Source organism: Protobothrops mucrosquamatus, unplaced genomic scaffold (assembly GCF_001527695.2).
Source record: "Protobothrops mucrosquamatus isolate PMUCROS unplaced genomic scaffold, P.Mucros_1.0 scaffold1595, whole genome shotgun sequence".
NCBI lineage: Eukaryota > Metazoa > Chordata > Lepidosauria > Squamata > Viperidae > Protobothrops > Protobothrops mucrosquamatus.
In genome coordinates, this window is record NW_015387758.1 from 82,029 (window position 1) to 96,092 (window position 14,064).

At 35.1% G+C, this 14,064-nt stretch overlaps 2 protein-coding genes across 2 annotated transcripts; both read left to right on the forward strand.

Moving 5' to 3' along the window:
* Positions 1–4,159: 4,159 nt before the first annotated feature.
* LOC107293365 (vomeronasal type-2 receptor 26) lies at positions 4,160–6,445 on the forward strand. Its single transcript, XM_015822513.1, has 2 exons — positions 4,160–4,417; positions 5,101–6,445. Exons 1-2 carry the CDS (start codon positions 4,160–4,162, stop codon positions 6,016–6,018), a joined length of 1,176 nt encoding a protein of 391 aa, XP_015677999.1. The 3' UTR covers positions 6,019–6,445.
* A 298-nt stretch (positions 6,446–6,743) lies between these two features.
* On the forward strand, positions 6,744–14,064 carry LOC107293366 (vomeronasal type-2 receptor 26-like). Its single transcript, XM_015822515.1, has 3 exons — positions 6,744–6,812; positions 11,473–11,599; positions 13,166–14,064. The coding sequence occupies exons 1-3, from the start codon at positions 6,744–6,746 to the stop codon at positions 14,062–14,064; spliced, it is 1,095 nt and encodes a 364-aa protein (XP_015678001.1).

Here is a 14,064-nt window from a genome sequence, read left to right on the forward strand (position 1 = left end):
AATCTTTAGTATAAATATCATGTTACAACATCAAATATTTCCTCTTTTTCCATTAATATCTGTTATCTCATATTGAGCTAGTACAATTCTTATTGTTATCAACTAAATAAAAACATCTTTGTTACAGTTATCAATAATTTTAGCTTATACATATCTTAATTGCATTTGCACTTAATCCTTGTATACAATCAATGTCCTGTTATTGCTTTTTTCAGGCTTTAATTTCCCATCAATATTCAAAACACTATTATTTATGATTTCCAAGTATTTTATGTTTAGGTGACCAAAAGTTTCCCTTATCTAAACTTCTCCCTTTTTCCCTTTTCATACCAAAGTCTAATATTCTGGTTACACATCTTATCTATTTGATTATAATATTGCTCTGTTTTCTAAAAGTTATCTATTTTCCACCATGTTCAAGCATCTAATTGATAATACAGTATCCCCTCTAATAAATCAAAACCATTATAGGTGTTGTCTGGGTTAATCAATAATTCAGTAATATATATACATTTTTAGTTTAAGTCTAATATTAGAACATCAAATACTTCCTCTCTTTTTCCATTAATACCTGTTACCTCATATTGGGCAAACACAATTCTTATTTTCAACTAAGTAGAAACATCTTTGTTACATTTATCAATAATTTTTAGCCTATACATATCTTAATTGCATTTGCGCTAAATATCCTTGTATGAAAAATGTCCTGTTATTGCTTTCCCCCCCAAACTTTAATTTCCCATCAATATTCAAGAAAACACTATTATTTATGATTTCCAAGTGCTTTATGTTTATGTGACCAAAAGCTTCCCTTATCTCAACTTCTTCCTTTTTCCCTTTTCATACCAAAGTCTAATATTCTAGTTACACATCTTATCTATTTAATTATAATGTTACTCTATTTTCTAAAAGTTATCTATTTTCCACCATATTCAACCATCTAGTTGGTAATATAATATCCCCTCTAATAAGTCAAAGCCATTATTTTTTTCAGCCTTACTCTGGCTTTCTTCCTTTGCGAGCTAACCTTCCATGGCAGTGCCTTTGAATCATCAAATAGTTCTCCCTCTATTTTATATATATATATTATTTGGAATAAGAAAGACCATTTGGTTAAAGTTTTTTTTGGGAAGAACAAACCCATTGGTATTCATTAAACCACCTCCCTGTTACGGGCAGGGGAAATGTTTAGGGAATGTGGATGGGCGGAGTTCCCCCCCAAAAATACTCTATCTAAATTGTCTTCCTCATGCCAAGCAACTTTCACAAAAATAGAAATAAAATTTTGGGGTGATTTAATTGCCTTGGCTTGGCAAAGAAAGAAAGAAAGAAAGAAAGAGTTAGATTTTTAAAAAACAGAGGATTTGATCTATCAGAGGGGGCACTATCTGTTTAATATGAACATGAATATGATTAAAAGAATGGATGACCCTTAGATATAACTAGATTTTTAGAATGGAAGATATGATTTAGAAATAAAATAGCATTCTTTTTTTCTTCTTTTGATATGGAAAATTTGAAAATAAGAGGAGGATTAGTATGAAAAAACATTTTAGCTATATAAATATAAATAATATTGAGAAAATCATAAATTACGAAGATACCTTAAATATTGATGGGAAATTAAACTTTAATAAGAGCACGAAAAACAGGATATTGACTTATGAATTGATATTACTGTTATTTGTATAATATTAGTAAATTATGATGAAGATGTCTATAACTAATTTTGTATACATCAATAGTACCAAGAATTGTAATTGTCTAATGAGGGGAAAATGGAAAAAATATGGGGAAGAAAGGAGGATCAAGGAAAAAATACTGGATTGTGCAGTACTGAATAGATTTATATTGAAGAAGTTAATGTTAAATAAACCCAGACAACATGTTGTTTACTAAGCTCTAAAGACTGTAATTTTTTTAAAAAAATCAAACTTATAAAAAGAAAAAAAAGAAATTTGAGACTCTCCCTGGTATTCTTTCTAAGATGAGCATGACTGGCCAAAGCTATAGCAGCTGTAATGCAGTCCATGTCATAATGCATGCTTTACATAAAACTCTTTCATTGAAATCAACATCAAAATTTATAAGAGTAGAGGTAGACTGGATCACCGAGATGTGCATCCATGGAAGGTAGCATTTGAGTAATGAAATATCTTGCAAGAAAGCAATCAAAGATTCCTCATTTCAACCCTGAGCGACAACTATTCTTCTTTAATATACTATATCCCAAGCAGGAGAGCACAATAACTTTATGGCTCTGAAATAGAGATAGGAACCCAAACTTGACTGGAAAACATTACTACAACTCCTATGTTTATCACACCTGATTCAATTATTAGATCATTTAAGGTATGTTCAGGTCTGCTAAGAAAGGGAACATTTTAGTGACTGGTCCTATCTATTATACAGACTGTTTTCTGTAGGAGCCCACTTCATCCTGACATAAGCACAAAAATGTGCTTATTTCTACCTAACTCCTAACTCCTAACTCCTAACCTACTTGCCATTGATGTCTCAAGTTAAAGAGAGATTGAACAACTATGTTTCTTTTTCCCTTGTGTAACACAGAGTGTCTTAAGTTATAACCTAGCAATTATCTCCATCTTGGCAAACTCATACGACACTAACACTTTCTGGAAGCTTACATTAACTGCTGTATCTCTTTGTAGTTCCAATCTGAAGCTGTCAGATCTTTATGAAAAGTATCTGAAGCCACTTAAGACAATGTGGTATATCCAAGCTAATGATGGATGGCACTATTGATGTATGAAATCTGAACTACTTTTTGATGGAATGGCAAAAATATTTCTGTTGCTTCTGCTCATACTGTGGTTGCAGCAGCATTCAGCTGAATGCAAAACTCTGAATGCTATATGTATGATTATTGAGCCCATCCAGATACTGAATGAATATTGTCAGATGGGGGACTTAATTATAGGAGCATTTACAACTCAGTATAACTGTGTATTTGAGACATCATCTTTCAATGAAAGTTTCAAAATGAAACCTTTATGCGACCTTGTGTATGGATACTTTTTTTCTTTTTTAAAGTTGAAAACACAAATAGACAAAAATAATATTTTTACAGCTTTCAATGGAATATTCAGCAAACTACATCAGTCTTGTTCTATATTATGAGCTGGATCAATGAAGTTTAACTATATCAAACTTATTGTTAATCTTAATTTTGATACCATACACTTTTCCTTTATTTCCCATATATTTCTTTCTATCTTGTCCTGTTAAGCAATCTCATTTTTCATCATAAGTTTCAAGTTTCACCTGCTATTACCCTGGCTCTTGACTATTCTACCCTTTGTTATTGTTGTTCATTTTCTCATAGCTTTATACTCTATTTTTTTCCTTCGTCTCACCCAGCATTCCTTTTAATCTATTTTATTCTTTCTTGCTTATGCTGTAGATTTCTCTGCAAAGCTTATCTGAAATTCTCAGGTGATGTTACTGAAATGAATATAGAGGGATTTTTTTGGCATCTGAAAATTTAACACATTTCCTATTTCAAAATGTATATGAATCTCCAAGAAACAATATATGAGAATAAATGTGCACTTTATATTGACAGGAAAAGAAAACTTAGCATCAGAGCATACTGAGTCATTTATGTTATGTATCTTATTTCTCAGGACATTCAGTAACAACCTGTGAAGCAAATGTGTAATATATAGGGTGGGAAGACAATACAAATATAATTGCAATCTTTACGTATTTATATATTAGAAAAAATGAGTTGTAGAGCTTCGATAATGTGGATTACTAATTATACACAATTTTATACACAGTAGACATACATTAGGAAAAAGGATTTTCAGTTATTTCTCTATATTCAGGGTTAAAAAAAACTTTTTAAGGATTTTTGAAGAGGAGAGGAGAGGCATATACATTGACATTTTTATAAATAAGGAAGAACTTATGAATAACTTATCCATATAGATTGCCCTCTAATCTTGCTAAAATTCAGATGTCAGTCTTTACTTAGCTATATGAACTAAGACTGCTTTTGGCGATAACATAGATTTTCTCTGTATAAATTGACATAACACCAAACAAATGGTTCCATAAGCAATGATTGTATTTTTTTCATAACGTTAATTCTGCTTTCAGTTTGAAGCTGAAGAACTACCAGCATGTCCTGACCATGGCATTTGCAGTGAAAGAGATCAATGAGAATTCCCAAACGTTACCAAATGTTACCCTGGGATTCTACATCTATGACACTTATTCCAGTGCAAGGATGACTTATTACAATACTTTGAAGCTTCTTTCCACTTGGAAAAGGACCATTCCTAATTATATCTGTGAGAAGGCAAAAAAAATGATGGCCCTGGTTGGGGGATTAGACTCTTCCATTTCCTTCTACATGGCTACTCTCACAGAAGTCCATAAAATTCCTCAGGTAAACACAATGACTGCTTCACAAAGCATTTCCACATCCTATCTTTTTATTTGTAGAAGACAATTTTCAGATCAGCTGCTTCATTTAGATGATTTGACAGAATATGCACTCTTAGAAAAGCCAAAATAAAACTAAAATTTGCATGTATATAATTTACATTTAAATCAAATATGATAAATACAATTGTGATGATGTCCTTATAGGTTTCAATAATTTTCCATTCTGAAACAGTAAACATGACATTTTCCTAGCTGGTCTTGAGGGCCCCATGCAGCATTGCATCCTCTAGTTGTCACTTTTCTATTGTTCTCCCAAATGTTACTGCCTCAATACTTTCATGGGAGAAATGTATGCCTGTATCAAAAACAGATGTCTTCTATGCAATGTCATTAAATATAAAGGGATTGAAGATATTTGATTATTTTACCATATGAAATATTTTTGCCATAGAGCAAAGATTGGGTAACTCATGAGAATACTAAAAAAAAGTCTTTCAAAAATGGACATCCTTTGAAATATCTTGAATATCTCCACTCAAAGAAGATGAAGGATTTTCAGAATTTATTCTAAATGGTTTATTCAGTGGAGTGGCTAATCATGTTACAATAATTGCCCAAAAAAGAAATAAAACCATGACTAATATTTGAGAAAATTCATGTTTATCTTTTTTTTTTTTTGGGAAGATTGCCTATTCTGTATTTGCTCCAGTGATGAATGCTAGAAAATTTCTCCCTTTCTTGTATCGAATTATGCCAAGTGATGCAGTTCAATATTCAGGAATTGTACAACTTCTTTTGCACTTCCACTGGACGTGGGTTGGGATCATTGCAACCAATGATGATGATGGAGAAAGGTTTGTGCAGACCTTAACTCCATTGCTCGCTCACCATGGCATCTGCCCAGCCATTATTGCAAATATACCAACATTATCTCATTATTTAAACTACTATGACTTATTGATGCACACCTCACCTGAATCCATGTTATTAACCTCATCTGAAGTTAATGTATTTGTTCTACATGCAAACCATAGAACTATAACATGTATTAAATGGTTGATTTATATGTATGACTTATTGGAAGGCAATAAAACTAAATCAGTAAATAAAATCTGGATTATGACAGCCCATTGGGATTTCTCGTCAGACATTTTGCAGAAAAGTTTTGATATGATGTTGTTCCATGGTGCCTTATCTTTTGCAATTCACTCCAAGGAACTGCTGGGATTCACTCATTTTCTGCAGGGATTACGTCCTCATTCAGATAATAATGACAAATTTATCCCGATATTCTGGCAACAGGCATTTGGCTGTTCACTTTATGGTGATAATGGAAAAGAATGCACTGGGGAAGAGAAACTGGGCCATTTGCCAGGGGTTCTTTTTGAAATGAGCATGACTTCTCAGAGCTACAGAATTTACAATGCTGTTTATCTCTTAGCATATGCTTTGCATGAGATTTACAAACCCAAGCCAGAAACAAGAGCTGTATTTAATAGATATCGTCTGACTTTTCTGAATCTGAAACCTTGGCAGGTAATGTATTTTTTTTTTTTTTTGCATTCTCCAGTATTTATTGCAAATGTGCATAACATATTTTAGTATATTCATTACCAAAGGCAAATGCTAATATATTTCCATACTAAGACATATCAATCTCTTTTTGCAATCTCTGTTTGCTCTATTAATCTTGAATAGTTTGTTGATTGTATCTCTACTGAATCTATCCCTTAATTTAACTTTGTAAAAAAAGAAACAACATAATATAGACTATCCATTTTCCTTTAAAAAAAATGGATTCTAGATCTGATCCTTTTGAATAGGACTATCCCTACTGTTAGATGAAGAAATACAGCTTCTCCAAGTAATTTATATTCAGAAGGCACCATGAAAGAATTTTGGTAAGAAATATATTTTATGTTAGCCTTAGCCTATATGTTTTTTGGAGCCTACTATTGTCAGACTACAATAGCAGATGCCAGTATAAAATTAATATTCCGCTTCTTGACTAATGGTGTGTTCAGCTACCTCTGCCTTCCCAGGCAAGGATTTCAGTACATTATAAATCTGTAAAACTATAAATGTTAAACTTGTATGAATGAATTCCTAAGCAGAGATAAAAGGAAGAATAATGTAGCGGAAACAGTGATTTGAGCAAAATGCCTTCATCTCTGTAGATTCACCCCTTCCTGAGGAGCATCACTTTTAATAATAGTGCTGGGGATATTGTGTCTTTCAATGAAAATGGTGAATTAACAGCTGGATATGATATTCTAAACTGGGTTATTTTCCCAAACCAATCATTTGCAAGAGTGAGAGTAGGAAAGATGGATCCCCAGGATAAAGAACTCATCATTAAAACAGATACCATCACATGGCATAGTTCATTTAATCAGGTATGATGCAGTTTGACTTCAGAAATGTCAGGTTAGCTGAGAAATTCTCTTAAAATGGCTTTTGACAATCTTGCCTTATCTTCTTTCAATAATTTCAGTCAATAGCACCTCAAAATGATTTATTATCACTGACATTAAGCTTCTCAATCTGTTTACGTCACCAACTCTAAAACACATCAAATGAAAAGAATTTTATTCCCAGATGATAGTTTGAAAAGTTAACTGTTTTAAAAAGACTCCAGATCTTAAATTCCCTTTTTATTTGAACATATATTTTCATCTGTTCATATCCATTTTGTTCCTTTTAAAATGCTTCTTTATTTCTTTATTTGTTTGCCACCCATTTCACCTCAAAGTCACTCTGGACAGCTTACAACATTAAAATGAAAACCATAAATATATTATTATTATTATTATTATTATTATTATTATTATTATTATTATTATTATTATTATTATTATTATTATTATTATTATTATTATTATTATTATTATTATTATTAAAGTTGGAAGGGACCTTGGAGGTCGAGTCCAACCCCCTGCTCAGGCAGGAAACCCTATACAATTTTGGACAAATGGCTGTCCAGTCTCTTCTTAAAAACTTCCAGTGTTGGAACATTCACTGCTTCTGGAGGCAGGATGTTCCACTGATTAATTGTTCTATCTATCAGGAAGTTTCTCCTTAGTTCTAGGTTGCTTCTCTCCTTGATTAGTTTCCATTCATTGCTTCTTGTCTTGCCTTCAGGCGCTTTGGAAAATACCTTGACTCCCTCTTTTTTGTGACAGCCCCTGAGATATTGGAACACTGCTATCATGTCCCCCCTCGTCCTTCTCTTTGTTCAACTAGACATATCGAATTCCAGGAAATTTTTCTTATATGTTTTAGCCTCCAGTCCCCTAATCATCTTTGTTGCTCTTTGTTGCTCTCTGTACTCTTTCTAGAGTCTCAGGATCTTTTTTACATCGTGGTGACCAAAACTGAATGCAGTATTCCAAGTGTGGCCTTACTAAGGCATTGTAAAGTGGTATTAATATTTCACGTGATCTTGATTCTATCCCTCTGTTAATGCAGCCTAGCACTGTGTTGGCTTTTTTGGCAGCTGCAGCACACTGCTGGCTCATATTTAAGTGATTGTCCACTAGGACTCCGAGATCCCTCTCACAGTTACTACTATTGAGCAAGGTACCCCCTATACTATACCTGTACATTTGGTTTTTCTTGCCTAAATGTAGANTTGAATTTCATTTTGTTAGATAGCGCCCAGTGTTCAAGTCTGTCCAGGTCCTCCTGTATCTTAAGCCTGTCTTCTGGAGTGTTGGCTATTCCTGCCAGCTTGGTGTCATCCGCAAATTTGATGAGTTCCCCATCTATCCCCTCGTCCAAATCATTGATGAAGATGTTGAAGAGCACTGGGCCCAGAACAGAGCCCTGGGCCACCCCACTACTCACTTCCCTCCATGTAGATGTGGTTCCATTGAGGACCACACGCTGAGTACAGCCAGTCAGCCAGCTACGGATCCATCTGGTGGTGATGCTGTCTAACCCAGATTTTTCTATCTTATCAAGTAGTAGGTTGTGATCTACTTTATCAAATGCCTTACTGAAGTCCAAGTAAATTATATCCACAGCATTCCTCTGATCCACTAATTTTGTCACTTGGTCAAAGAATGTAATAAGGTTTGTCTGGCATGATCTATTTTTGAGAAACCCATGTTGGCTTTTAGTAATGACTTTGTTTGCCTCTAGGTGTTCGCTGATTCGTTGTTTGATTATCTTTTCCAGAATCTTCCCAGATATTGAGGTCAGGCTGATAGGTCTGTAATTTCCTGGACCCATTTTTTTCCTTTTTTGAAGATGGAAACTACATCAGCTCTTTTCCAGTCCTCTGGTAGTTTCCCAGTGCTCCAAGATCTTTGAAAAATATAGTTCAGTGGTTCTGAGATCACATCTGCCAGTTCCTTAAGAACCTTGGGGTGTAATCCATCTGGTCCTGGTGATTTGAACTCGTCTAGGCTGGACAGGTGCTCACTTATCATTTTCTTGCCTAGCTTAACTTGTGTTTCTATACTGTTTTTTATGGCACTATTTTTGATAGGTTGGTCTGTTTTTTCCCTTTGTGTAAAGACAGATGCAAAATAACGAGTTAAATAGTTCTGCTTTCTCCCTGTTGCTAGTCACCTTCTTACCACTTTCCCCCACTAATGGACCAATCGTTTCCTTCACTTTTTTCTTGTTTTTTACATGTTGAAAGAAGCTTTTTTTGTTATTTTTGACTTTGGTCACAAGCCTTAGTTCATTTTGAGCCTTGGCTTTCCTCACTTCATCTTTGCAGGCTCGGGCTATTTGTTGATATTCTGATTTAGTTATGTGCCCCTCTTTCCACTTTCTATATTTGTCCTTTTTATCTTTCAATTGTCAGCGAGTTCTTTATGCAGCCATTCTGGTTTCTTTTGAGAGCTGTTATTTTTCCTTTTTGTTGGTATTGAGGTAGACTGGGCTTCTATTATCTTGCTTTTCGAAATTTCCCAAGCTTCTTGCATTGTTTTCCCCTGGAGGATTCTCATCCATGGAATCTTTCCCAACCCCTCTCTAAGTTTATTGAAATTAGCTCTCTTGAAGTCCAAGACTCTAGTTGACTATGTTCTATTGCTTGTGCTTCCATAATGTTGAATTCCAATATTGCATGATCACTACCTCCCAAGGTTCCTGTGGCTTCAACACCTTCTATCATTTCATCTCTGTTAGTGAAAATTAGATCCAAAATGGCTAATCCCCTAGTTTCCTTCTCTACTTTTTGGGAGACAAAGTTGTCTGCTAGGTTTGTCAGGAATCTGTTTGATCTTCCACTTGGTGCAGAGTTTGTCTCCCAGTTGATGTCAGGGTAATTAAAGTCCCCCATTACTATGGTGATGTGCTTCCTATATACCTTAGTTAGCTGACTAGCAAAAAGTTCATCTATTTCTTCTGTTTGGTTGGGTGGCCTATAGTATACACCTATGGCAATGTCATTTTTTCTCTCTTTTATGTTGACCCAAATGCATTCAAGACAGTTTTCGTCATTTTTGTGTTCTATTTCTGTGGAGATGTAGTTATTTCTTATATAGAGAGCAACTCCACCTCCTCTTTTATTTGATCTGTTTCTTTTAAATAATTTAAATCCCTCTAGCTGTGTGTTCCATTTGTGGGTTTCATCCCACCATGTTTCTGTAATGGCAACAATATCATATCTGCCCTCATTGACCTTAATTTCTAGTTCACCCTTTTTGCTGTTCATACTCTGTGCATTGGTGTATAGACATTTGAGTCCTTTATGACCGACCCTGTGTTTACTTTCTACATAACCTGAGTGGTGCCTGAGTTCCCCTATTGTCTTACCACCTATTTGGTTAGTGGACTTTGTGTGGCACCCGTTATTAAAAGCTTGATTTTGCTTGACAGCAAGGTTGGTATTTTTGTCCACACACATATCTATGTTACATGCACTGATAGCCCTATTGTTTTTAGATTGCTGGGGACAGGGATGCTCTGTATCGATTAACTCACTGTCCCTGCTGTTTAGTTTAAATATTCCTCCAGAATATCTGTGAATTTATAGCCGAGTAATTCAGTCCCTTTCTTTGATGGATGCAAACCATCTCTTTTGTACATTTTGTCATGGGACCAACTACTGACATCATGACTAATATATCCAAAGCCTTCCCCTTTACACCACTCCTTTAGCCACATATTGAATTGTGCTATATGCTGGCCTTTTCCGTTTTGATCTTTATGCACTGGTATAACCTCAGAAAAAGTAAGTCTATAGCCTGTTCTGCTAAGTTCCTGCCCCAAGCTCTGGAAATCGTTCTGCACAGAGAGTACATCTTTTTGGGACAGATCGTTAGTGCCAAGATGTACAATAGCCTCCACATCACAGTCCTTGCTGGCATTCTTGATTATTTTAGAAATATGCTTCTTGTCCCTACTGGCAGTAGCACCTGGAAGACATCTGACCTCTTTCAAAACCTCTGTGTCCTTTCCTAAATTTACATCCCTTATAACTGAATCACCAACCAGAAGGTGGCTTCTCTTTTTGGATGCCTTTCTGTTCTTGCATGACTGGTGTGTAATACCTGATTCACGCTTCTCCCTGTCGGAAACAAGTTCTTCATCTCGGTCCACGATCCCCTGCTTATTTTAGTTATCATCACAAATACCTTTACCTGTCTTCTTAATTTTCCTATTAAGGTCAGCAAGGGTGTTCTATCTGTTGTGCAAGGACACAGCGAAGGCTTTGTGTTTATGTTTATAAATAAGTATATAAAAATTACTATAAAATGCCAAATATATCTAAAAGTGGGGACAAGAAAGAAGAATATATGGGGTGGGTGGAAACCGCTATTAGTCAATTAGCTACCTCCATATGAAATTTCCCCATCAGGCTCCAAGCCTACTGGTAAAGTCAGGTCTTCAGGCTTTAGAAACCAATATCACTTGTTTTTTATTTTATTTTACTTATATTTATTTATTATATTTATTTTAATTATGCTGGATTTCAGGGAAGTACGCCTATTTGATATTCAGGCATGACCTCAGATGACATTAGGAAAAATTGCAGAGTTAATGACGTAGTGCTTATCCAATAGGAGTTGTCATCTAAATTCTTTCTTTTGTGGGTAGGTGCAACCACTTTCTCTCTGCAATGAGAACTGCCAACAGGGTTACAGCAGAAGAAAAAAAGAGGGAAAGCCATTTTGCTGCTATGATTGTGTTCCATGTGAAGATGGAAAGATTTCAGATCAGAAGGGTAGGATTAGATATAATTCCAATAGCTTTCATACAGTATATAGCATGTGTTTTATTATGTGAAAGTGGATGTGGATAGTTAACTCATTATGGTCTGGGTTGTGCACTAGTTAAAAAAAAAGAAAGGAAATCAGATGCGAGACATGATACTCACAACTTGATCTTGAAGGTATTTGGGGTATGAGTATTTTTGTGTGTAATTTCATATATAAATTAGAGAAAATGAACTAATTATGCCTTGTAGTGTGCAAAAGTAATTGTTTGAAAAATCCTTCAAATCATTTAGAAAATTATTTATTAAAATATTTTCTTTTTTCAAATAAACAAGTTTGTTTTGGGGAATTTGAAAAAGGAAAAAAAACAGCTTGCATGTGAGAAAGAGTTTGCACTAAAAGGACCCTTCTTTTCCTTCTTTTCCTTCCTTCCTTCATCTCTCTCTCTCTCCCTCCCTCCCTCCCTCCGTCACTCCTTTTCTTTCTGTCAAAGATGAATTATAGATTAAATCACAGAAGTTCACTCAGTTAAATTAATACAACATAAATTATATATACTTAAGAATAGCTTACTATTTTTTTGGTTAGTAACAGTATAATTATTTAATCATTTAGAGAAGTCTCAATGACTCCAAGTGGCTCAAAACATTATAATCAAATTAATAAAACATAAATAATAAAAATGTCAAATGTAATAAAGTGGTGGGCTGTACTTACCTTCATTTAAGGCCTGGGTGAAGTTTCAGGACTTCATGACTCTTCTAAACATAGCTGACTGGGGCCCATCGAATCTCAGGAAGAATTACATTTCCGGATGCTGCTTCCAAAGTCCTAATAGAACCTGGAATTTTTTAATTGAAGAAACCCAGAGTATGCCAATGCTGCAAGACTGAATTGGCCAGGCAGATGTTTTGTAAGAAGGTGGCCATCAAATAATCAACCCCATATGCTATGTAGGGCTTTATATAAGATAAAAAACTGCACTTCAAATTGTACCATGGCTACTACAGCCCATGAAGCAAAAGTGTTATATTGGCATCTCCAATACTGTTTACACCACCTCATTTTGGATCAATTGAAGCTTCCAGGTAGTCTTCAAGAACAATCCTATGTACATCACCTTGCAGACTCCATCCACAAGGTCACTAGGGCATAAGTGAGCATCTTAAGGGCATCCAGTCTAGGAAAGAGGCCAATTGACATAACAGATGAATTTGTCCAAAGTCCTTCCTGGCCACAGCTCACATCTGCTCATCCACAAAGACTCCCATGCCACCTAAGGTAAAAGATAGAATATATCCAGATGTGGGTGGGCCACACACTTGCACCCATTCAGTCTTGTTAAGACTCAGTCAGAAATTAATTTCACATTTTCTTTTTCTAATATCTTATGAGAAATTTGGGCTCACATCCAATTCAGAAATGCCCACATGCTATATTTTCGGTAAGTTTTAGGATAATTTTTAAAAAACAAAATTGGTTAAAGTTGCCTACTTAAGCACATATTTCATGGCAATAATAGGCAAAATGTTTTTTCCTCTAGATATTGACACATCACATATCCTATCTTTCAGATACAGATGATTGTTTCCAATGCCCAGAAGATCAGTATCCAAACAAAAACAAAGATCAATGCCTTCCTAAAAGAATTAACTTCCTCTCTTTCACTGAACCCTTGGGGGTCACATTAATTTTTTTGGCTCTGATGTTATCTGTAATCACAGTTTGGGTGCTTTGGATATTCACAATACATCGGAACACTCCCATTGTCAAAGCCAACAATCGGGATCTAACCTATTATCTCCTTATATCCCTCCTGCTGTGTTTTCACTCCTCATTCTTGTTCATTGGCAAACCACAGACCCTGACCTGCTATTTGCGACAAACCACTTTTTCCATCATTTTTTCGGTAGCTATTTCTTGCATATTGGCCAAAACTGTCACTGTGGTTCTTGCTTTCATGGCCACCAAGCCAGGATCCAAATTGAAAAAATGGGTAGGAAAAAGACTGGCCAACTTTATTCTTCTTGGCTGCTCCCTGATTCAAGCTGGGATTTGTTTTGTATGGTTATGGATATTTCCTCCTTTCCTAAACTTTGACTTTCATGCTTTGGCTGAAGAAATTGTGGTGGAGTGCAACGAAGGATCAGATATCATGTTTTATTGTGTTCTGGGTTACTTGAGTTTTCTAGCCATTGTTAGCTTCACTGTGGCATATTTTGCTAAGAAACTGCCTGACATTTTCAATGAAGCCAAATTTATCACCTTCAGCATGTTGGTATTTTGCAGTGTGTGGTTTTCTTTTATTCCCTCTTACTTGAGCACCAAGGGAAAATACATGGTGGCTGTAGAGGTCTTTTCCATCTTGGCTTCTAGTGCTGGATTATTGGGCTGTATTTTTTTCCCTAAGTGCTATATAATTCTGTTTCAGCCTATATTAAACAGCAAGGATTTGCTCATTAGAAGGAAATAG

Excerpts from the sequence above, each read along its gene's own strand:
- LOC107293365 (XM_015822513.1), top strand. The coding sequence starts at position 4,160 with ATGGCATTTGCAGTGAAAGAGATCAATGAGAATTCCCAAACGTTACCA. Across the intron at positions 4,418-5,100 it reads AAGTCCATAAAATTCCTCAG|ATTGCCTATTCTGTATTTGC; the intron begins GTAAACACAATG and ends TTTTTTGGGAAG.
- LOC107293366 (XM_015822515.1), top strand. The coding sequence starts at position 6,744 with ATGGATCCCCAGGATAAAGAACTCATCATTAAAACAGATACCATCACA. Across the intron at positions 6,813-11,472 it reads GGCATAGTTCATTTAATCAG|GTGCAACCACTTTCTCTCTG; the intron begins GTATGATGCAGT and ends TTTTGTGGGTAG. Across the intron at positions 11,600-13,165 it reads AAAGATTTCAGATCAGAAGG|ATACAGATGATTGTTTCCAA; the intron begins GTAGGATTAGAT and ends CCTATCTTTCAG.